Source organism: Bombyx mori, chromosome 26 (assembly GCF_030269925.1).
Source record: "Bombyx mori chromosome 26, ASM3026992v2".
NCBI classification, from domain to species: domain Eukaryota; kingdom Metazoa; phylum Arthropoda; class Insecta; order Lepidoptera; family Bombycidae; genus Bombyx; species Bombyx mori.
This window is the reverse complement of record NC_085132.1, coordinates 2,028,141-2,053,696: the sequence shown is the minus strand read 5'-3', so window position 1 is coordinate 2,053,696 and position 25,556 is coordinate 2,028,141. Positions and strand designations below refer to the sequence as shown.

At 38.4% G+C, this 25,556-nt stretch overlaps 3 protein-coding genes and 1 non-coding gene across 5 annotated transcripts in view; 3 read left to right on the top strand and 1 right to left on the bottom strand.

The window, feature by feature from the left end:
* LOC101747093 (G protein-coupled receptor kinase 2) overlaps positions 1-25,556 on the top strand; it is a 113,923-nt gene that overhangs the window by 3,196 nt on the left and 85,171 nt on the right. For both annotated transcript variants that reach the window (XM_012696236.4, XM_012696234.4), the window contains exon 2: positions 16,986-17,081. In XM_012696236.4, coding sequence (XP_012551690.1) covers positions 16,986-17,081 — 96 coding nt within the window. The remainder of the gene's footprint in view (positions 1-16,985; positions 17,082-25,556) is intronic.
* On the top strand, positions 1,151-6,841 carry LOC105841875 (uncharacterized). The gene is made up of 4 exons (XM_038020539.2): positions 1,151-5,044; positions 5,186-5,443; positions 5,825-6,143; positions 6,470-6,841. Exons 1-4 carry the CDS (start codon positions 5,024-5,026, stop codon positions 6,634-6,636), a joined length of 765 nt encoding a protein of 254 aa, XP_037876467.1. The 5' UTR covers positions 1,151-5,023; the 3' UTR covers positions 6,637-6,841.
* LOC105842545 (putative nuclease HARBI1) lies at positions 6,829-9,088 on the bottom strand. The gene is made up of 5 exons (XM_038020538.2): positions 8,165-9,088; positions 7,808-8,076; positions 7,573-7,728; positions 7,331-7,487; positions 6,829-7,174 (listed from the first exon to the last, which is right to left on the bottom strand). The coding sequence occupies exons 1-5, from the start codon at positions 8,410-8,412 to the stop codon at positions 6,922-6,924; spliced, it is 1,083 nt and encodes a 360-aa protein (XP_037876466.1). The 5' UTR covers positions 8,413-9,088; the 3' UTR covers positions 6,829-6,921.
* On the top strand, positions 8,740-8,821 carry Mir2826 (microRNA mir-2826). The gene has a single exon (NR_107420.1). It is a non-coding gene; the product is annotated as a microRNA mir-2826 (primary transcript).

Sequence of the window (25,556 nt, the reverse complement as noted above, 5' to 3'; positions counted from 1 at the left end):
AGGTATCCTTGAATGACTCTGACCGCGATCGCGCGCTGCCGGCGTCGCAGCGCGGCGACTTTCTCGTGGGTAAGGACGTGGCACCAGACGGGTGCTCCGTATAGTGCCATCGACCGCACGAGTACCATCACCCTGCCTATTTCTGCCGTGAAGCAGTGTGTATTTCGGTTTGAATGGTGGGGCAGCGGTTGTAGCTATGCTAAGACCTTGGAACTTGTATCTCGGGATGGATGCCGCGTTTGCGTTGTGGATGTCTGTGGGGTCCAATAACTACATGGCACCGGGTGGGTTGTGAGCTCGTGCATAGTCCACCCATCTAAGCAAAAACATTGCTACGAGTTGCCGCCGAGGCAAATTGATGGCGCGATGTCATCTACGGCCGCGAGCAACGCAGCAGCAGAGCGACGCTGTGACGTGCCAGTAGCTGCGTAACATCGGGTATTTTGGTAAATGAGAAAAATCTGGTGAGTCGTTTTTATTTTTATTTGGAATCTGGTGCCGAATGTTCTCTTGTCGAGAAATCTATATGCGATGGTTCTCATAAAGAGACTGTCGATTAGAGTCACAGGGATGACTGTCGATTAGGGTCACAGGGATGACTGTCGATTAGGGTCACAGGGATGACTGTCGAATAGGGTCACAGGGATGACTGTCGATTAGAGTCACAGGGATGACTGTCGATTAGAGTCACAGGGATGACTGTCGATTAGAGTCACAGGGATGACTGTCGATTAGAGTCACAGGGATGACTGTCGATTAGAGTCACAGGGATGACTGTCGATTAGAGTCACAGGGATGACTGTCGATTAGAGTCACAGGGATGACTGTCGATTAGAGTCACAGGGATGACTGTCGATTAGAGTCACAGGGATGACTGTCGATTAGAGTCACAGGGATGACTGTCGATTAGAGTCACAGGGATGACTGTCGATTAGAGTCACAGGGATGACTGTCGATTAGAGTCACAGGGATGACTGTCGATTAGAGTCACAGGGATGACTGTCGATTAGAGTCACAGGGATGACTGTCGATTAGAGTCACAGGGATGACTGTCGATTAGAGTCACAGGGATGACTATCATTGAACACTTGTAGTCACAGGGATGACTATCATTGAACACTTGTAGTCACAGGGATGACTATCATTGAACACTTGTAGTCACAGGGATGACTATCATTGAACACTTGTAGTCACAGGGATGACTATCATTGAACACTTGTAGTCACAGGGATGACTATCATTGAACACTTGTAATCACAGGAATGACTATCATTGAACACTTGTAGTCACAGGGATGACTATCATTGAACACTTGTAGTCACAGGAATGACTTAGTTACTGTGTACATGAATTGTACGGGGAGAACTTGCAGCAGTAGTAAATCACTTATTTTCGTTTGTGTAATCTTTCAATGTCGTTATAGAATTTGTGTTTAGAATAAAAATTATTTGATGACTTTTAAATTTTCCGATAAGTCGTAAAGTGTAGTCAGGAGTGATCGAGCGGAATAAGTGTTTCCGTGGATGTTTTTGATTGTAGGTTAACAATCACACGAGGACGTGTGACGTGTCAGAATGGCCGTGTCGTGGATAACGACTTTTAGTAATATTAAGAAGTTGTTTTGACTATTATTTTAAATGATGAAATGTTGTGTTGATAAATGTCACAAAATGTAGGGTACACTACGTGGCGCCACAGTATAAAATGGCGGTACGTGGACAGAGTCGTGGCATTCCGTGTCAGACAGTCATTCAGTCCGTATCGGACGGTCGGTCCGTCTCAGTCAGTGAGTCTCTGGCAGTCAGTCAGTCGGTCTGTCGGTATGTGCAACGAAACTGTCGGTTTATCCTGTCATTGTGAAAGTTGTGTGTGTTGAGTTTCACTAATTATTATTAAAAAGCTTTATTTACTAAACTGAGTTCAATCGAATACGAGTGATGACGAAACTACCGCTCAGCCATCCCTGGCGCGCTGCCGCCGACATATATATGTTTTTAACATAAAATGGACAGAACACCTGCTACGCACTGGTTGTCATATGTGTGAGGAAACAGATTAACCATTGGTCAGCTACTGTTACTGTTCCCTCCTCTCCTCTCTCACTCATAGCATTGAAGCTTCTGCAGATACTGTATCTGTATCTGTAAAAATATCTAGGGTCACTATCTGACTTATATCACTTACATGCTTATGTGCTGTCTATCAGTGTATGTCTGTGGGCTCATGATGATGATGATAATAATATGATACATGGTCATGAATGTTTCAATGTTAACCTCCTGGAAGTAGCATGGTTTTTCGATTGATTTACTTTTGTCTCCCTTGCATCTTCAATAATATATGTTCTTACTTAAAATTATATTCATAAACTTGAACACAAATAACTCTGTAACATTGTACTTTGAGCATACCACTGATTTGCAATTAAAATGAAAATGAGTATGCAATTAGAATTATTCATCATTTACATTATCAAATAAGGCTCTTGTATGTCAGTTGACAATATTGTGCTAGGACTATATGGATCAGGGGTGAGCAAACTTTTTCCACAGGCGGCTCAAAAGTGTAGGATATTGAATTGTTATTGTCAATAATATCAATACATAAAAAAAAATACTAAACTTAGCATTTCACATAATATAAGATTACTATATAACTTCATAAGACTTCTTAAGAAAATGTATACGAATTTACTAGTAATAGTTTACTTAACTTAGTAATTAATTTTAGTTTGACACACTCAATATAAACCAGGAATCTAAAGCAAAAGAAGCTTCCAGATGCACCGTCACCATCTAATGCATGTGATTGCAGATCGTCGGCTGGTAAAAAATACTATTACATTAAGTAAGGGCAGTACAGAAAACGTTAAAAAAAGTAATTTCACATTTGCGATTTAAAAAAAAATACTAGTTTTCACAGGGCTCGATCTGCAACATTAATCTGTAACACATCAAGATTTATATTGATGTAATGTATTATATTTTAATTACAATTTTTTTTGCCAAGTGGTGCAAAAACCTATTGTTTTTCAATATTTATTTGTTAATAGTACTAATGCCAGCTCGTAGTGACATATTAAATAAAATCAGTTCACTCTTTTTTCGCTACCAATTTTTTGGTAACATGGGGGCTATTCCAGGCGGGAAGCTGATTTCACGGGCTCAGCTTGAGAGAATTTGCTAACACTAGCCCTAGCAAAAGCAGACCGCCGCAGATCAGTTGTCTAATAGGAGAATAAAACTATTGAACTACTATGTCTAGAATTATTAAGAACGATTCCCTTGCACCCGACAAGTATACCTACTTAGAAACCTTTAATAACCAATGATATAGTTTGTCTATGCAGGAATAAGGTATGATTTCGAAAATCCCGAAAAAACTCTGAAAAGAGTTACGGAAATCAGTTTTCATTGGCAGGCTTCTACATCTGTCTAATAAAATTAAATGTCAAAAAGAAAATATTAACACGACCGCGCCTTACTTTAATATATCCACGATCCATCGCTTAACCTACCAGAAAGCGCTCCCTGTTTCGTGTGTATTGATATTGGTCATCCACTATACAACAACTGCGAAATACCCTCAAAATTTTATTTAACATTTACAAATGAGCTGTAACTATACTGAGACCTTAGAAGTTATATCTCAAGGTGGTTGACGCATTTACGTTGTAGATGTCTATGGGCTCTGGTAACCACTTAACACCAGGTGGGCTGTGAGCTCGTCCACCGATCTAAGCAATAAAAAAAATATAGGTGGGGTGATGGTACCTACCCGTGCGGACTCACAAAAGGTCCTACCACCAGTAAACATTCGGACCATAACGTAAGAAATTTTAGCGTTAAGCGCTTTATTCACGTTCGATCTTGCTGTACGTCCCGCCAAGGCCATGCACGGTGCACGATGCGAAAGTACCATGAATAGGCTTGACGTACGTCGATAATTATTATTGTTTGCTGGATTTGCACGACCAATTTTGCATCCAGCGAGTGCCCCCACCACCGCGAACGTCGTGCAGATAGTGAATAACGCGGACGTACTTCAAAGCGGTCCTGCGTGGTACGTGCTTGATCGTGTATAGACTTGCTGTACAGCAGATTTAACACTTTCAAGATTTATTGAATGATATAAGTTCCACTTATTCTCTCCACGCTTGATGCGCGCACGATAGTCTGTATGCTGCATCCAGCACCGCGGCCTTGAGCTGACGTACAGCCGTGATAGATCGTGAATAAAGCGCTTTAATCTATCGAATCTCAGAAACCAAACCTCACGACGAACCTCAAAAAAATAAATAAAAAATAAAAAGAGCGCGTCTTAACATTTGGCACTAAGCACCGTTAAGCCCGCACGGAAGGTTCATCGTACGTCATCAATCTAAGCGAACGGAATGAGGATACAAACGCGCAATCGACGGATACGAATGTCAATCTTCAATTTGGACGGGATAGATTGATGCCCGGGAGCTCGGATCGTTAGAACGCCCGCTGATTTATTGTTGAGTTACGGCCGGTCCCAATATCGGATCCTCGATCGGGAGATCGGTTCAATCGGAGATCGAAAACGATTTCCCGATCGATCTCCAATCTGCGTCCCAATAACAACGGATAGCAACAATCGATCGATTTTCAAAATGGATCGCCGATCGATCTATTTTGTGAAGTTCCCTCCCGTGCGTTCCATTTCAAGCAGATATAATTATGACTATGTTGTAAACCTATTAATGGATTTAAGAAAATATGCATACTTTTGGGTTTTGACGTACTAATGAATTATTTATTTGTTACGTATTATATGAATAAAACACGTGTTTCAACATTTTCCAAGCAAATTGTCATAAACCTACTCAAGTTTTGGTAGCGGAGCGTAATAATAATCTGAGAAACGAATCGTCTCTCAGTGTCATTTGACATCAGATTCAGTCAGTTTAAAATTGAAGCTTTTGTTCGTGGTTTGTTGCTACAAGTAAATAATTATCAAAATATTGAATTATTAAGTTAGTGAAGTGAAGTGAAATACCATGGAAAGTGTAAGTGCAATGGTATGTATACTATTATTAAGTATTTAGCGTGTTCTTACTTTCTATATTTTTATTCAACAAACCCCCGCTGTGAAGACGCTTCGTTTCGCGCCTAATTTGTGTAAACACTTTACATAGGTAGTAATTTCTTATTATTTCCAGGCATCAAGCAAGCCTCTCACAAAGGACGAGTCAAAAATACTGCTTTCGTTTATTGAAAGTAGTAAAATTATTTATAATAAAAGAACAAATGCGACTAATAACAAACTAAAAAATGAGGAGTGGAAACGCATAAGCGACCATTTCAATGCTGTGGTGACCACATCCTACCGGACACCACAGCAGTTGCGTTTAAAATGGGAAAATCTTAAAAAGAATTCCCGTAAACGCAATACACAAATACGTATGAATAACATAAAGGTTAGTATATTTATTTATTTTAACTACAAGGGATACACAGTGAACTTAACATTTGACAAGCTTAACATGATTCTCTGGTTTGCCATCATCAAACCCTTATTTCCTTTTCACAGGACCGCCTTTGACATATCTTCTTTCCAATAAAAAAAGAATCATCATAATATAATTGGTTCATAAACAAACACAGTTATTGTACACTATACACAACTATTTACCATACTAATCAATATGTGTGATTAACTACATAATATATATCATTGCAGTACAATATAATAGAATAGAATAGGATAACTCTTTATGGCATATTAAATATGTTCTCTGTAGAACATATTTAATTAATATCCAATCCTGTAATTAAAATTTTATCTTTCTCTTTTTTAGACTGGTGGTGGTGGTCCTTCCTACATCCCCCCTGATGATGTGTTGGACAGGGTGGCTGCATTATTAGGAAGTACTGTAGATGGGTTCACAGTAGCATATGGTGGTGATGCTGAACTAATACCATGTGCCGGCAGTAGTAATGGTGGTGGTGATGAACATGGTTTGGAGGGTGTTATAGATAATGTAATTGATAATGGTGCTGAGGTGTTGGAGTGTAACAGTGGTGTTGAGGTGTTGAAAGAGTGTGTGGTCGAAGACACAGGGCCTTGTTCAGTCACACCACCTAACCCCAAATTTTTACACACTCCCAAAGCCAGCGGTAAATTATTTTGTTAAGTTATTTATATTTTCACTTTGCATAATATTATTGTTGCCAAAGTGGGGTAGTTTATTAAGTACAAAAGTTATTACTTAAAATAAGAATTTCTCTTTCTTTACAATTACAAGTTGTAAATTTTCTACTTTTCATAAAATTGAATAAATTTCCAGAAGCTGGTGGCCTAGTTTATTTGCTAGCAATTATAGGTAGAAGAAAGATTTTAGAGTTTATTGTGGACTGATAGACAGAAAATGCATGCGGAGAGTTTATTCTGAAGGTTAAGTCTCAGCAATAATTACTAATTTTATTTACTTTAATTCTTACAGGTTTCAAAAGAAAATCAAAATTTGATGAGCACCGGGCATCCAGAAACCAGGCAATAGCAAATTACTATAATGCAAAAACAAAACTTTTAGAAGTAAAATTTGAAAATATTGTGTTAGAAAATAAAAAATTAAAATTAGAAATTGATAAACTTAAGAATGTAAATTAACCTTATTTTATTTTATAAGTTGATATTTTTGTTTGTATTTTTATGCAGGTCTTATATTTTTTATTTTTTTTTGTGTTATAAGTAAATACCTAATTAAGTTAGCAGTTAAAGTGATGATAAGTTTGTTCCAGTGTTTGTGCTAAGTATAAATAATAGATAAGTATTTTCATTTATAATAAAACAAAATAACAGTTACATACAAAAAGGTTTTATTTTACTATCTTAATACTTCCAAGTTAAGACCGGAAGGAGCTAATTCTCAACTATATAAGTTACTTTTGCACTCTACATAGTTGAGAAGTAGGCTTCTATTAATTCTGTTCTATCCCTGCTATCTTGTACTCCCACAGTTTGAAGATCATCATCATCCATTGCTTGGAATGGTATTTGTACCTCTGCTGGGGTTTCTTGCAAATTATGAATTCTACAGATGTTGTGTAGAACTGCTGTAGCTATTATAACTTTCTGAATGTTTTCTAGTGATAAGCGCATAGATAATGAGATCACTGGAAAACGTCGCTTCCATACACCGAAGGTTCTGTAAAAGATAATTATTGTTTAGTGTATTACTTGTATAATACTCATACAAGTAAAAATCACTAGCTATACCCATAATGTCTACTGTGATAGGTACATCCATATTGAATATTATCATACTGTAGATTTTCAATTCTTCTGGTTATGTAACACTTACCTTTCAATAAGGTTTCTTGTTGCAATATGTGCATCATTATATTTTTGTTCATTTCTAGCACTAGGATTTAAAATTGGTGTCAACATATAGCATCTGTTTGGATAGGCACTGTCAGCCAGCAACCAGCGATTCCCAAAAGTCCCAGCTTCACACTGAGCTGTAAATAGATTAGTTTATTTAACTGCACTTACTATATCCATACATAATCACAAAGTAATTACACAATTTAATGTATATAATACCTCTTAAAACAGAATTATTAAATATAGTAGCATCATGTGCAGAACCAGGCCACCGGGCTACAACATTCATAAACTTCAAATCAGCATCACAAACTGCTTGAACATTTAATGAAAAGTAGCCTTTTCGGTTTCTGAACTCTTCGCCTATTGTGTGATCTGGAACAATATGGTTTAATGTAGACAAGTTTATCTTTTACATAATTATTAATGACTACATTATTAAGCTTTTACTTACTTGGAGATTGTATCCGTATGTGAGTGCAGTCAATTGCACCCAGGACACGTGGGAACTGACCATATTGAAAAAACTTGTCCACGTGATTAGGGTGCATTACAATGTATTTATTGTACAGTATGGCTATAGCTCCAGATATATCGTGAACTATTCTGCTGGCGGTCGATTTTGACACGCCCACGAAATCCGCTACAGAAATTAGCATTGTACCCAATGCATAAAATCGGAGGGTTAGGAGTAGCTGGTGAAGTGGTGCAACTCCATGATTTCTGTAAATAATTAGGGCGTGTTAATAATAAGTGATCCTATAATTAAGTAGGTAAACATATTGTTTTTTATTGTGATAGAGGTACATACCGATTGCAGGTTACTTTTACATGTGGCATTATTTCCGATAAAAGTAACTGTACCGCAGCTTTGTTAAGACGAAATCTAAATGTAAATTCAGCATCAGTTAGGCACTGAGTATAATCAATACGGCAATAGCTTCTTCGTGATCCTGATGGACCTTCGTCTCCATCAGTATCCTCATTATCCCAATCTGAAAGCTGCTCCAGCACTTCAAGATCACTGTCACTATCACTAGACATTAAAGTTCCGGCCATTATGTTCTTTATTTTAATTCTATCAGTAATTGATAAGCTAAATAAATATTTTGTAAACAGTAAATAATCCGAAAGATTGCTTGCAATCGACCAAAATTTTAGGATCGTAAAAATAGATTGCAGATAGCCGTAAATAGATTTGTCAAAAACGAAAGATCGAATATTGAAACCCAACTACAGACTTTTTCCAACAGAGGGCGATCCAAAAAGTGGCAGAAATGGATTGACGCCCTCTAGCAGATTGATTGCATTTTCGGATTGCCAAAGCAATCTGTGGTTTGGTTATTGAAACAGTTTTGTAATTTTTGGATTGAAATTTCGATCCGAGATCGCTGAAAAAAGATCGAGGATCCGATATTGGGACCGGCCGTTAGTGGGATCTCTCGTCTGCTCGCCCGATTGGGGGTCGAGCGTTTTGTTTGTCACCCTTGCGTGGGATGTAGTTTAAAACTAAACATACCATAACGGGTCAAATGACCCATTATGAACTTTAACCTTGAAAATGCACGTATCATCTTATTGCTTTTGCACGTTTGACTTCATCGCTTTTTCTTATTATTATACCCTCAAAATCTATATATTAATACGTGAAGCAAAAACTTTGTATCCCTTTTTACGAAAATTGCGCGGACGGAGGAGTATCAAATTTTCCGCACTTATAGAGAATATAGAGAAGAAGTGCACAATGCTAATATTTTTTTAAAATAATGCATAAAAGATACATTAAATCAATAAAGAAAACATTACGCATACTACATACCATGTATTTGACGCACACACGCATGCATACTATTTATTGTCAAACTTTTGTTTTTGGCGTCTGTTGTCAAATTGAGAATAGATTAAATATTGTTTGCTTTTGTTAATATTTTTTATAGTGTAGTCTTGGCGAAATTTGTGATTATAGAAGTATAAAATATGTACAATCATAATGGTGTACAAACCTACAATTCCAATTAATTATAGTCGAATTTCGACTGCTGCGGGACCTCTAGTATTATTTATTATTTAACATTTACAAATGAGCTGTAACTATACTGAGACCTTATAACTTATATCTCAAGGTGGTTGGCGCATTTACGTTGTAGATGTCTATGGGCTCCAGTAACCACTTAACACCAGGTGGGCTGTGAGCTCGTCCACCCATCTAAGCAATAAAAAAATTCTTACCAATTAATCTACAGTTATTATACTTTTTTTTTGTTTTGTTTTGTTAATTTAGAGTCGTATACCATTTTCTATTCGCTGTGGTAGAAATAGGTACCAGTAAGTGTTGGTATGATTAGTTGGTAAGCGTTTTAAGATTGAGGACGAATGTTTTACATTTAAACTTTGATCTATTACGGTCTGCATACGTCATTCTTCAAATAAATTTCGAGATGGTCCCACAGTACAGGCGGCCGGTTGTCGTAGAAGTGACCGATTTGAATACAGCAAGGCCATAAATGCACACGTGCCTAAGTACGTGTGCATATTTTTAATTTTTCTTTGTTAAGTGTCGTTCCCAGAGAGTAGGCAGTATTTTTTTTTATTGTTCGAGCAGGCAGACGAGCTACGGTCCATCTGATGGTAAGTGGTTGCCGTCGCTCATGGACGTCAGCAATGCCAGGGACGGAGCCAAGCCACTGCCCACCGCTTGAAACTTGCCACAAACAGTTTGTTACAAAAATTGGTCAAGCAAGCAGATGAGCTTACGGCCCACCTCATGGTAATTGGTTGCCGTTGTTCATGGACGTCAGCAATGTCAGAGACAGAGCCCAGCCGCTGCCTACCGCTTGAAACTTACTACAAACCGCTTGTTACAAAAATTGGTTGTCAAACGAGTCGGATATTCGATTTTTGGGAAAAGTATTTATTTTGGTGTAGCCCATGACTTGTTTGGTATTTAATAGTCACCGGAGTTGATGGTGGTAGTGTTGCACAGCGGCTGTCCCTTTCTCAATATTTGAAAGCATTACTGCATTGCAGCGAAAATAAATGGGATGGTAGATACACGTGCTTTAAAATAATATATCGTATAAATTTTAAACCGAAAGTTATATATTGTACGGAGGCGCTTAGTAGTCTCTTATGAGACCTAAGAGGAAAAATTGAGGGGCGCTATTCTAGATCTAGCCAAGTGTAGTTGCGCAATGAGAAAATCATCTGTCTCTTCGATGTGATGCATTAATTACATGCACCTCTTCGCCTCTAACGGACGCCTTCAACTCTAAAACTAGAAGCAGGCTTAGGGACCCCGGTAACCGTACTCGGTAACCGTGCAACCTAACGCATGCATCGGCTGGCTGAGTTTCTCGTCGGATCTTTTCGCAGGTCGCGATTCCGATCCTGTATAAGATTCATTCGCGAAGCAGCTGCTCTTGAGTTGTTAGATCTCGGAGGCCGGTCTTCGGAGGCGCTCGGGCAGCTGTTAGTAAATCCCACACCTCCTGGCTGAGCCTTTGATAGACAACCTGTCCTGGTGAAAATGAAAAAGCCTCCGGGCCAACAGTGATCCTTCAATTCAAAAAAAAAACATGCATCTCTTTGTCTATTATCTAACGATAACCCTCACTACTGAATTAAAAAGGTTCCTAACTTGATGTACGTATAGGACACTGTATCTTTGGATTTTCGCCAGTCGCAGACTTAACTAAGTCTAGTCATAGTACTAATATTGGTAATGTGTGCGCATAGACACTGGGTCACGTTGGATGCGGTTGGCAACGAACCGGCCGCACTGGAGATAATCGATCTCTAGTGCGGCCTATGTTCTGAGGGTCCTATGTTCAGCAGTATACCCCTATAAGCTGAGAGAGGTATAGTAATATACTTGTACATAATAAAGAGATGGGTATATATTACTATATTTCCTTGTTTCTATTCTGAATGGTTTAGTCGTTGATTAACAAGAGCTGCTCACAAATTTATGTTGATGCCTTACATTTAGGAAGGCGACCTCACTTTCTACTGGATGAACAGGGTCGCGGATTGAGTGCTGGGCGTGCATTGGGTTTGCAGTGTATCGGCCAGCAGCTCTGCTTTTTCGTCATCATCGAACGCCGCGAGTTGGCCTGAGGGGCCTACGAGGGGGGGGCATGGTTACTACCGTATCCGATTTGAGATTACGAGCTGGGCGGTAGTAAGACCGTTGGGAGGGGGTCAGTCCTTCTAAGAAATCAGACCATCTGGCATCTCGGACTTCGACGATGCGAGATTTTTCGTAACGTAGATTCTGCGAAGCACTGCTCTTGCTAGGGCCAGTGTTAGCAACACTCCGGTTTGAGCCCCGTCAGCTCACCTACAAATCAAGGAGAAGCTGAAATAGCCTCTCTAGGCTATTAGCATAGGTAGGGAAAGAAAATTATTCACCGATATTAGTCAGTAGTAGTCATTAGTAGCTAGTACACCAAAGATTACCTAATGCTGCCGTTTTGTCCCCCCTACCTATTTGCTGATAGCCTAAGCGGCTATTCCCGCTACGTCGGGACGGGTTTCAATGTGAGTAGCGGTATTTACGCTGTCGATGTCTATTGGCTCTGATAATCACTCAACACCAGGCAGGTAGGCCTGTAGCTCCTTTAGGTAACCGACAATTAAAAAAAGAACACCGCGATTTAGCTCTCCCGTGTGTCTAATCACCACAATTCATTTTGACACATCTAGAGATACTCGAAAGGCAGACCATCAATCAATGTTAACCACGTATTGGTAATGTAAAATTATAAATCAAACGGCTAGTTCACATGCCTTTAAACGTGAATATACAACGGATATATCGTTTGATTCGCATCTAATCAGCTTTAAGCCTTCGTCAAACAGAACGCGTACTTAGCGCCGCGTACTTAACGTCGCACTCTTTTCGTGTCACATCAATTGACTAGATGAGTCTAACGCTCCTTGACGCAACGCATTCGCCAAATCATAGTGCCTTTCGATAGCAGTGCGAAAATTTAAAAGTATTAAGAAATCGAGTGATTCAGATGTGGCATTGTATAAGCGTGGGTATTTTCTAACTATTTATATAATTTTTTCGGGCATTATCTAGTATTTTAATACAGATTCACTCGGACGCTAAAATAAAATTTGTAGAAAATTATAACGCCTGACGTCAAAGCGTCCTAACGCCGCGACGGAGCGCTGCGTACTTATAGCGCTGGGGCTCTGTTTGACGGTATGTTACCATAGTAGTACAACACATCTCGGCGTCACAGCGCGGCGTCAGTGTAGCGCTCTGACGCGCGCTAATTACGCGTTCTGTTTGACGAAGGCTTTAGCTCGATCCAGTAAGGGCATACCCCAATCGGTCAATTTTAAATGTGCATTAATGTAATAAATCACGCACACATCGAGCGCTTGTCGTGACCGATGCGACACTGATACATACATTTTAATCTGTAATTATGTTAATACCATAATAATTATGTGTCTTGTCGCATTTAATACGAACCTCGAACGGATTGGTACGTCAAAATTCTTTATTATCTAATGAATTGCTTCGGTTGATTGATGTGTTTCGTGGTTGTTTTTGTATTATTACTTGAAATCTTATTAACTTAAAACTGAAGTCGTCGTGGCCTAAAGGATAAGACGTCCGGTGCCTTGATATCTAGCGATGCACCGTTGTTCGAATCCCGCAGGCGGGTACCAATTTTTGTGATGAAATACGTACTTAATAAATGTTAACGATTGACTTCCACGGTGAAGGAATAACATCGTGTAATAAAAAATAAACCCGCAAAATTATAATTTGCGTAATTACTGATGGTAGGACGTCTTGTGAGTTCGCACGGCTAGGTACCACCACCCCGCCTATTTCTGCCCTGAAACAGTAATGCGTTTCGTTTTGAAGGGCGTGGCAGCCGTTGTAACTATACTGAGACCTTAGAACTCATATCTTAAGTGGGTGGCGGTATCTACGTTGTGGATTTCAACCCATCTAAGCCATAAAAAAAGAATAAAATTACCCATCTGATCTTACTATTGGCTATAGTTAATCAAAGTGCTCTGGTATGAAGCGACGCTCTCAAAGAATCCAAAGCTGGAGACGGCGTGACGGTAAAGCTTTAGCAAATATGTTGAAAGCTTATCCATCTATATTTTAGTTGAAGAAAAAGATCAAATTTTGCTTGGGCAATACCTTTCTCGTGGAAGTCGTTCGTGATTCGGAGTTAACCTTCGTATTTCGTTATAAAAATACAGCTTATCGGTAGAGAGGTTCGGGGCGGTGCCAGGCCGTCCCTAGTCGTCGGAATTTTTGCAAGTACAGCTCCAAGTATATATAGTACTAGCTGTACCCCTCCGCTTCGCCGGGCATTTAAAATTTACATTATTATTTCTCACCCCCACAAAGATTGTAGGATTACGACGAAAGGAAAGATCTTCTACCGAGCGCGTGATATTGCGTCAAATAACTTGTGTTCTGTGATGGCTACCGCTACACCAATTGTTCCGTCGTAGGTCACTAGTGTGACCGACGGTAGACCGACGGTCCGAATGTTGTTGTTCGGAACTTGTATATATGCAAGCTTATCTTGAAAATGTCGTAAGCGAGATTCAGGCATCTGTCAAATATCTTGTGTTGCATGATGGCTACCCGCCACAAAGATTCTCATCATTAACGCCCCACAACTGGTGTAGGGAGTCCAACACTCATATAAATATTAGCCTATCCATTAAGTACACGTATTTTATACATGGATACAATGTTTCAAGTCAATCGCATGCATGGTTCAGTAGTTATGACGGAACATCCGTAAAAACCACTGTAGATTTATATATTAGTATAGATAGTCCCTTTTTTTCACCTATACTGATAGCCTTGAGAGGCTATTTCAGCCTCGCCCTAACGTGCAGGTGAGCTCACGGGGCTCAAACTGGAATGTTCCTAACACTGACCCTAGCAAGAGCAGTGCCTCGCAGAATCACCGGATCGAAATCGCGCCCCACTGAGAAGATCCGGCGAGAAACTCAGTGGGCTGTGTCTATGGGTTAATTCGCTCGTCGAGCCCTTCGTCGCAAGCGACGGGTTCAACGAGGACGGTGACCGGTGCTTGTGGTAGCTAAAGGCACCGTTAATGGATCGGATATGTATAGCCCCAAGGTTTTCACCTGTGTTACGCCTGCAACACAAAATCTGAATCCTGATGCCGAAAACGAATACCACAATCATACCGAGTTTTGATCGATGCTATATCGTAATAGTAAGCAGGTAGGTAATCGGAAAGGCATGTCCAAATAATAATCGAAAAACCATAAAATTCGTCGTGTCTTGTATTTAATAGTTATTATTTAAAGTCCAGGGGTGAGCAACCTTTTTAATTAATGGGCCAATTAAAATTTTGATTTTTTGGCCGGCCGCACATATATTTTATATTCTCTGATTAATAATTTACGAAACTTTATTTCTTTATTAAAACAAACAAAAAAAGAATAGAAAAACCAATTAATGGGAGAAAGTCGATAAAATAAATTCAATTTTAGAAATGCTTGGCGGGCCGCGTGTTGCTCATGCGTTTAAATTTAAAACAGTCCAGTAATGACACTCACACGTCTGCTGTCATAATTGAATTGTCATGGTAATTTACGGCAGGCAATCAAAATACATGAAATATTCTCTGGCGTTAGTCAATGATGATTGAATGATAAAATATACTAATAATAAACGACGAATAATAACTACTAATAATAACTATACTATATACTACTAATAATAAACGGCCACCTAGCACAGAAAATAATAAAATATGATAATTAATAAATAAAATATAATAAATTTGAATTAAATTGAAAAAATGATTTTATTCTAAAAAAGCGTAGGGTGCTTTTCAGAATATTATCAAAATAACCCTTCTACTCTTATCTGTTCATAAAATATTTGTAATTACTGATACCATGCACCACGCATAAAATCATTTTTTCTTACTCTATATTTAATTCAAATTTATTAAAATTTATTTTCTATTTTTTACTTGGATTTTCTATAAAAGCGTAATTTGTTAGTTTTTTTTAAACTATTGTTTATTTTTAATTTTTTAGTTGAATTATTATTTTTTCAATATTATTTTCAATTTTTTTTTTAATATTTAGTTTTCATCGGTCCTTAATAAGTATACCAAATTTCGAGTTAATCCGACGTTTTGAAGGGGGTCAAACTCATGTTCAAAGATTCCGTTACATACATACGTCTGAAGCTAAAAAAAGCGTATTAAAAATACATAATAAAAACGCTCTTACAGCCTAGTATTCAAACCTTGTCGCGTCCTCTACATCGTTCGACAGATTCAAACGTCATTGAAAGAAAAAACACGACCCACGCTAGTACAATTAAAAAAAAAAAAAACAATGTAACGAACTCAATAAAAACCTATTTCGTGATTATTAAGTATTTTAAGAATTATTCGAAAATAAGCTATAAAATAAAATAAGAAAAAGGCTATTAATTAAGCATTAATTGTTTGGTGCTGTTTGTTATTAATTTAAACTGTGATTTTCTTAGGGAACACCAGCCGTAATATTAACTAATACTTCATGTGTCTTCTAGTTCGAGTGATGTGTGGTCATTGTCACTCGTGGACTTGAGGAATGCCAGGAACACAGCCAAGTCGCTGCCTACCGCTGAGCACGCACCGCAGACCCTGTTTGGAGCTGCATTGCTGACGCTCATGAGCGATGGTACTCACTCAGCATTAGATGTACAATATGCTCATCTAGCTGCTTGCATAAAAACGGTGTTTTCATGATTGATGTGTTTCATGATTAAATGGTTTTTTAAGCTATTGTATAGCTTTTATCGTGGCCTTTGAGCGCGGCGACCGAATCAAGAAATTCCGTAACGAAAATAATACCTAACACCCCCCACTCCGCCTTCCATGTAGCTCGCGTTCAACACATTCACACGTTGCGCTTGTGTAGTGCTTGTGAATAAACGCGCGGCGTGACGTCGCACTGCATGCGCATCGTGAAAAGTCTGCCCATCTCTCTCGCGCGGTCTAGCTTATGAGTGTGAAGGGGACAGTTAATGTTTTGCTTTTGTTAATGTTTATAAATATAGCGCGGTCTTATTTTATTATAGTTTTAATATTAAATTATTATTGTCTAATTATAATTGCATAAGTTGATAAAAAATGCTATGCAATAGCTTTACCGCGGCAGTCCCCGAGTGCCACAAGTGTTTTTTTTTTTTTTTAATTCGGTCATATACATATTATGTCGGAGACGGTCATTAGTTTAGTAGCTAAACGAAACGCAACACGATTCCCGAGAGATGGCAGCACGATTGCGGTATCGTTGGAGCTCTGCTAACTTTATGTTACAGCAGAGCCTAGCCGATGGAGACGCGTAGACGCCATCACACTTACCGACCAGCCTTCTTGAAGAGCGGTGCCTCCGTCCTAAGAACTGTCATTCGTTTTCGTTTGCTAACGTCACGAGAAAATTTCTAGATTGTTCTAGGAAAACAAACGTGATTGGTGTACTCAATGTTTCTCTTAGCTCAAACACCCTATTCGCCCCTACGACGTCTGATGATGGTGTTAATAATTGCTGTGGCTTCTCCGACACATATAATAACTGTATTTTCTCTTTTTTTTCAGGCGGTTCCGATAGCAATAAGGGGAAGAGTAAAAAGTGGCGCAAGATCCTGCAATTTCCTCACATATCACAATGTATAGATATAAAAACAAAAATAGGTGAGTGCTCGTTCTTAGATTTCGTATTGACTTGACGTAAATTTTTTTTTACCGCTTTCCCATCCTTATTTTTTTCAAATAGACAAAGGCAGTTATAGTAGACAAAGACTCTTGTGAGTCCGCACGGGTAGGTATCAACCACCTTGCCTATTTCTGCCGTGAAACAGTAATGGGGTTTCGGTTTGAAGGGTGGGGCAGCCGTTGTAACTATACTGAAACCCTAGAACTTTACGTCATAGATGTCTATGGGTTCCAGTAACCACTTAACACCAGGTGGGCTGTGAGCTTGTCCACCCATCTAAGCAATAAAATAAAAAAAGACGAGAGTTTATTACCATTTTCTCCTCTACTTACCAGTTTTTTTAAAGTAATTATTGGCGAGCTTCAGTGCTACCAATATATTATTTGGAAATTGCCTTTTTTTAATCAAAAGGTTGATAATTAAATAAGAGTAAAGCGTAAGACATATATTGAATCTAATTCTTGAGGTTTCAGTGGTTGTGACCCAATTTCCGTCGCATGGTGAAACACTAGTTAAGACAATTGCAAATCATTGCGTTATCCGTCATTATATTTATTATCACCGGTTGCTGAAAGAGACGTCTGTTAGCTTAATTGATACCTGCTTTGTTTTGGTTTCTTCAAATTATCCCAATTTGTGTATATAAAGAAATATTTCTATATTTCATGCGCCCGATAGCGTCGCCCGCAAGAAAATGCAATTTTACATCAAAATATAAAAGCCATAAATGCAATTTTACATCAAAACATAAAAGTCATAAGTACGTAAAATAATTGTTATGTGAACTTACATACGCACATACATTCTTTGTTATATATAATACTAGCTTTTGCCCGCGACTTCGTCCGCGTGGAATAGTTACTTTGGCATAACGCTAAATTTTACCCGCGACTTCATTTACAGCACTCAGGATTGGAACTTCATTACTGAACCGGTAGATGGCGTTGAAGAAGTTAGATTTTGAGATTTTTTGACAATTTTTAAATTTTTCGTAAAAAAATATATTTTTTTTTCCTTATAAAAAGTATCCTATGTTACTTCTAATACCTCCAAGAATATGTGTACAAAGTTTCATGATGATCGGTTGAGTAGTTTTCGCGTGAAAGCGTTACAAACAAACTTACATATATAGATTGTTGAACACGAAAAACAATTATGTAAGATTTATTGACTTAGTTTATCCATATCTAACGAAATCAAATTACATAACTACATAGAATCTGAGAAGGAAATCAATAACAAACTAAACCGAATAGAATTTCGACCATAGAAACGGAGGACAGTATATTATTTAAAAAAAAATGAGTTGAAAAATTTTTTTACAGTGAAATTAATCTTATGCACCTTTTTTTCCTACCTTCGCTGATACATTTTAGAGGCCATTTCAGCTTCATCCTAGCGTGTAGGTAGTTCTTGGGGTCAAAGCGTAAGTGTTGTTAACACTGGCCCTAGCAAGAGCCGTGCTTCGCAGAATCTACCACCGGATCGGAAACGCGACCCACTGAGAAAATCCGGCGAGAAACTCAGTGGGCTGTGTCTATGGGTTAATTTACTCGTCGAGCCCTTCGTCGCAAACGACGGGTTCGGTGAGGACGGTGACTGTTGCGTGTGATACCTAAAAGCACCGTTAATGGATTGCGAGGATCCGTAATGACATGTTTAGGGCCTATGCTTCAATAAACAGACTAATTTTTAAGATTCAAAGCAGCAATTGAATTATTATCATTATCTATCGAGTATATAATATATGACTTAAAAAGCTAGGAATGTTTATTTTTCTTAAATAACCTTAATTTTCATAAACAAGGTCCCTTCCCAAACAATATTCAATTTAATTATTATCTTAATAATTATTATGATCTATTATAGAAAATAGTATACTGTATTTGAAAAAATAATAGAATCGCTAAATATTCACTTCGTATAAGATAAAGTTACGCCGCGTTCTTTGCGTTCGTTAGACAGTGGCTTGACTGTACTTCTAGCAGACTTACGTGAGCGACCGTGATCATTTAAGATCATCCGGGCCATAGGCTTATCTGACAACGAAAGCTATAAATTACCGCTTCGCTTATTTAATGAATTCCTTTTGTTTTTCATACGGCATCACGACGTTACAAATAAATTACGAATCAAGCTATACATACACAAGGCTTACTTCATCGTCAGCCAAGATATAATTCAGGCGGAAATGAATAAGGAAAAAAATATCCCATGGCCGTCGGCGTATTATGAAAAAAAAAAAAAGAAAACATGAAACATCGTATTGTGTATTTTTATTATCCAGGAAAAAAAATGTTTTCGAAAAAGACTCTCTCTCTCGTAATGGCTCGATCGATAGTTTGTGTTTTGACGTTCGCGATTCTCTGTCCCGCTCTTTCCAATTAGTAGCTGCGGCGAAGTGATTAGGTACGTGGCTTCTGACATATGGAATAATACTGCAAACGATCAGTAGCTAATCAGAGTGTGTTAAGTCGATGTAATGACGCATATTGTAAAAAAAAAAAACGAAAGAAAAAAAAAACTCAAAATTTGGATTTATTTTATCTCTAGGCACCTGAACATCACGCCAGTGTAATAAATGTATCGTTATTCGGCCTTGATAAGTGTTCAGTTTTTCGAGTTAATCGGAAGGTTTGAAATTTATGTTCAAACATCCCGCTAAATAAATAGATTTACTAGTGGTAGGACCTCTTGTGAGTCCGCGCGGCTAGGTACCACCGTCCTGCCTATTTCTGCCGTGAAGCGGTAATGCGTTTCGGTTTGAAGGGTGGGGCCGCCGCTGTAACTATACTTGAGACCTTAGAGCTTATATCTCAAGGTGGCTGGCGCATTTACGTTGTAAATGTCTATGGGCTCCAGTAACCACTTAACACCGGGTGGCCTATAGCGCGTCCACCCATCTAAGCAATAAAAAAAAGGATACTAATCGAAATATATAATACACTAGCTGACCCGGCAAACATTGTTTTGCCATATATAAGATTTCTAGGGAATTTCTAGTGTAGAAAAAAAAAACTAACTTATTGTAAGTGTGTAAGGATGTGGTAAATGAGTGAAAGAGGTATGTAGTGCTGTGAACGATGAGGGAATATATAATAAAAATAACAAAACCTCATTCAACCACATAATACCTCATTATAACAAAAAAAAAATGTCCAAATAAAAAAAAATATGTTAGGGGTGGACAACCCTAATCACTTCGGGGTATGAAAAATAGATAGTAGCCGATTCTCAGGCTTACTGAATATGCATAAAAAATTTCATAAGAATCGGTCAAGCGGTTTCGGAGGAGTATGGGAACGAAAATTGTGACACGAGAATTTTATATATTAGATATTAGAAGCGATTTGAAAACGGTGCAAAGGTCACAACATAAGCATCACAGTAATTATTGATTGCAATTTCCTCTCTCCTTTAATCCAAGTTTCCTCTCCTGTTTATTAATCGTTTTTCATTTAGAACTTTCTTCGCTTATCAGGAGCTGTAGACATAATTCAAAGTACCTTAACGGCTTGAACTCTTTTTTCCCCTTACCTTATGGTTGGTAGGTGAGCTCACGGGCTCCGCCTGAGAGAATTGTTAACTAGCCCTAGCAAGAGCAGTGCTTTGCTGAATCCACTACCGGATTGGTATCGCAACCTACTGAGAAGATCCGGCGTGAAACTCAGTGGGTTGTTAAACTCGCGTTTATCATTGTCATTATACATGTTATTATATCCGATGTTTCGAATACTCATTATGCATATTAAACCGTAAAAATAGTTTTCCTTGTTTTTATTTAGCGGTTACTGACGTGTTTTCTGTGTTACCAATTAAAAAAAAATTGAAATATAAATACCAGAGTGAAAAGTTTTTCTTTGCACAGAAAACATGGTAATATTTTATGATATGATTTTCCTTTGTAGCCACAGACGAAACCTTGTGTTTCAAAAATATATATATGTAAATAATCAAGTTTTTTTTGTCTTCAAAATGACAAAATAAAAAAGAGAGAACGTAATGCATACAATCTAAATGTTGAATGAACGAATTTGGGTCGTTTGGCAAACACTAGTTGTGTTTAATACAAATGCGTGTGTATCTATAGTTTTGTATTCATCATATATTTTTTTGTATTGCATAGATAGGTGGACGAGCCCACGGCCCACCTGGTGTTCAATGGTTACCGGAGCCCATAGTCATCTACAACGTAAATGCCGCCACCCACCTTGAGATATGAGTTCTAAGGTCTCAGTATAGTTACAACGGCTGCCCCACCCTTCAAACCGAAACTCATTACTGCTTCACGGCAGAAATAGGCAGGGTGGTGGTACCTACCCGTGCGGACTCACAAGAGGTCCTACCACCAGTAAAAAAGAAAGTAAAAGAATCACTGAGCCCATAAGTAATCGGTCCGGCCGCTTAGCGAAAACGACTTTATCAATAACCATTTACTAAATACACATATTACTGTTTAATGTCGAGCTTCACAATAATACAAAGGGTTGAATGTCACTGACTCGATATCGTATAGCTTCGAAAATTATTTACCGATAAATAAGGAGGGGTCTTGTTTACCGAAATATATAACGGGCTTCAGTTTTATTCGATCTAATAAAGTAAGTCGTTCGTAAATTAATTATCGAGCGAAATCAAGAGATTTGCCTAAGCAAACACGCCCGGGAAACTTTTGGAACGGGTTTGTTTCTAGAACCGTCTACTCGAACGATCTTTCAAGGAGATTTTGAGAGTCTACCGATTAGATGGATAGCGAGGTACTGACGCTTTTGCTCGGAAGAAACCATTTGTATTTCGAAAGTAATATGACAATATGCTTTTCGAAAAGTAATGCAACTTGCAAGTTAAATGAATGTTATTGTTACCTTACCGTTGACGTCATTCGTGCGTAATTGAGTACGTGGTAAGGATTTTTATTTATTCTTATGGAAAAGTGGATAACATTTTTGTGTAAAGGCCTGTGCTTATGGCATAAATAGACTTATTGGCTGTCTTTTTCTGCACTCATGCGGTTTTTTTTTTAGTTTATTGATGCGCAAAACAAATTACAATCATTACAGTACATACTAACTAAATCGTACAAGTAGTACCTAGATCTAATCTGGATTGCAATCTAAATAGTATGTGCACCAGCAAATCCATTTGAATGTACATAGCTTTGGCTATTGAAAACAATTGAAATTTACTAATATTGATAACTAGCCATTGTTAAATAGGATATCCTTCACACATCTGACAAATCCCCTGAGTCTATATAGGTTCAAAGATATCAAGATTCAGTTTGAATGGTGGATTAGTCATTATACAAAACAACAAACACTATGACCCCATGTTTCAAGGTGGGTGGCCCACTCACGTTGTGATGTCTATAGACTCCAGAAACATTGATACCAGGTTGTTTGTGAGCACGTCTTACAATCTGCAGCAATAAAAACCGATTGAAAACTTTAAGATCATCGTACACTTGTAGACCGGAGCGTGAAAGTTGAAATGGAGCTTTGGTTTCCTAATTCGTAAAGGGTGGGAGAGAATATTTGGTGCCATTCTAGACCATCACCACACAGCCAGTATGATGATCACTATAAGTACCGATAAACCCTTTTATAAAAAGTAAAAAAGAGGCGTCTTGTTCAAACGAGGCTTGTGGTGAGTACTTAACGGTAGGCAGCGGCTTGGCTCTGTCGCTGGCTTTGCTGAAGTCCATGGGCGACGGTAACCACTCACCATCAGATGTGCCGTATGATCGTCCGGCTACAAGGACAGTGAAAAAAGATTAATAATAAAGAAAAAGTTACACAACATAAAATATGTTACATGTTCTTATCCAGTGTTCAAATCGCAAGGGCCTGAGGGTGAAAATTTTAATTAAACTTAGCGGTTTTGTGGAAACGAAAATTCGTAGTATCTTCTCCTTAACAAGTCTAACACAAATTCGTAGTATCTTCGCCTTAACAAGTCTCGATCGCGTATCGATCGTTCTTAAGCAGTTAAGTCCTCAAAAACTCAACGAATCTTCGATGACGACAATGTTATCTTAATGCTTTTCTATACTTAGTTGTGTGTTACGTGAGATGTTAGGAGTGGTTGCAAACAAATTCTCGTGCTCACGATTCATCATTAAAACTCACAGCAGTTGATCAGGATCAAGACCCGTACCAACTACAGAGCTGGCTTTATTTTTTCGCGTGTTTCGCCTCACCACCTCTGGGGATTTTTGATTTTTATGCCAAATAGGGAAATTTAGTAGTCCCAAGAAGTTACAGTTTTGCTACTTAAATTTTATAACCTTCATGTTTCAAGGCAATCATGTGGTGGTCTAGTTCAAAAGATATACGAAATAAATTGGTACCCGCTGTTGCAATACAGTTTTGACTTCGACCCGACGACACAAAAATTCATTCAAGTCGATTCAGCCGTTTAGTTGCAGTATAGATAAATAACCTAGATACCGACTGCAGCGCCATCTGCCGGGCTGATTTGTGAATCTAAACCAACCATGTCACCAAAACGCATACAAAAAAAATCATTCAAATCGGTCCAACTGTTTAGGAGTTCAGTGACATACACACGTTTTCTTTTATTGCTTAGGTGGTTGGACGAGCTCACAGCCCACCTGCTGTTAAGTGGTTACTAGAGGCCATAAACATCTACAACGTAAATGCCGCCACCCATCTTGAGATATGAGTTCTAAGATCTCAGTATAGTTACAACAGCTGCCCCATCCTTCGAACCGAAACGCATTACTGCTTCACTGCAGAAATAGGCGGGGTGGTGGTACCTACCCGTGCGGACTTCTAAGAGATATATATAAAGATGTATATTGGTTTCTGGTCCCCATAGTACAGAGGAAACGTAGTTTGTGGCCAGATGGTCGCATGTGACTTCGGTTATTATTATTATCATTTATTATTGCATTATGGAAGGTAAGGAACCTTTTTCTGTATCGGCGTTCGAAAACGACAGTCAACAAATCTATACTTTTAAACGAGCAATTCTTGTATGTATAATATAATCTGAATCTCGGAAAGGGCTCCAACGATTTTCATAAAATTTAGTATACAGGGGATTTGGGGGGCGATAAATCGATCTAGCTACGATTTATTTTCAGAAAATGTTGTTTTATTCGTGTTTTCAATAATCAACTCTTCCCGACATCTGTTGACGAATAATAATACTATTTTTCTTAATTGAGGGCAACTAACCAAGATGGCCTTATCAAAAAAAAACCGGTCATCATCTAGTTAGATATTAATAGGCGAGAAGCTCTAACTGACATTAATCGTCTCATCAATATCTCTGTTCAATCGGTCCCTCATTGATGAGGATCGTGACTCCGTCCGATATTCCGTCAATTAGCTGTCTCCATCGATCCCGTTCTGTAGCTTGGTGGAGTCCAGGTATTTTGAGCTGACAGGTATTTTTAGTTCCTCCGCTATTTGGTCCGACCATCATTTGGGATCTCTACCCCATCAATATACTATTCGTATATACTGACAAAATAATGTTTGTAATATACGAATAGGTACTGTAGCGAAATTTTAAGCAGTTTCTGCTTCCGTTATTAAAACCGTTACAAAGATGAATTAAATTAAGTCATGAATATATTTTTTTGTCGATACTTAAGCCCGGAGTTTCCTGAGGATTATATTATACGTTCAGTATTTCTGGATTCTCTTTTATTAAATTAAAAAGAGCTCTACAAGGATTTTGTTTTATAAATGTGTTTTGCTTTGCTTGTTTGAAGAAATTTAAAGTAAAAATTATTGGATTTGTTAGGTAGAGGCTTTGTTTCGCTTACCGAAGTCCACAGACACAATAATGTGAAAGATGCCGCCAAAAGTAAGCATTGTTATATCAAGCAATTAATTAGCCTTTCCGTCTGTAACGCATTCGAAATTCTGTGGCAGAAATAATCACTAGAATATACTTTGTATGTAAATTGAGTGGCGTATCTGGTATCGGAATCTTGCAATTAAGTTCGCAGCGAGTGGATTAAAAAATTTTCGCACCCATTTTTGCACCCATCTCACATGCATTTCACGAATTGCCATATTGGATACGGACACTTCGTCTCTACTCGTGGTAAGAAGTCACGTGAGCCCGCACGGTTAGGTACCACCGCCTTGCCTGTTTCTGTCCTGAAGCTGTTATCTGTGGACAGATCCAGAATGGAGAGTTGGACCCTATATTTGAAGGTGGGCGGCTGGCTGCATGCGGATGTTTTAGATAGATTTGTAGGATTGGCTAATACGTAGATGTCTTGCATAGTTTCGTCTTGGTTATCGCAGCTTGTTCTGAATCCGTCTAAGCCAGAGGCTCCCAAACATATTTTTCCTACTGCCCACTTTGAGAATAAATTATTTTTTAGCGCCCTCATTTTTTCACCTACTTAAATCCACTATAGCGAGAGCTCAGTCGGTGTCCAAGAGTCCTCCTAGATGAAATTACAAATC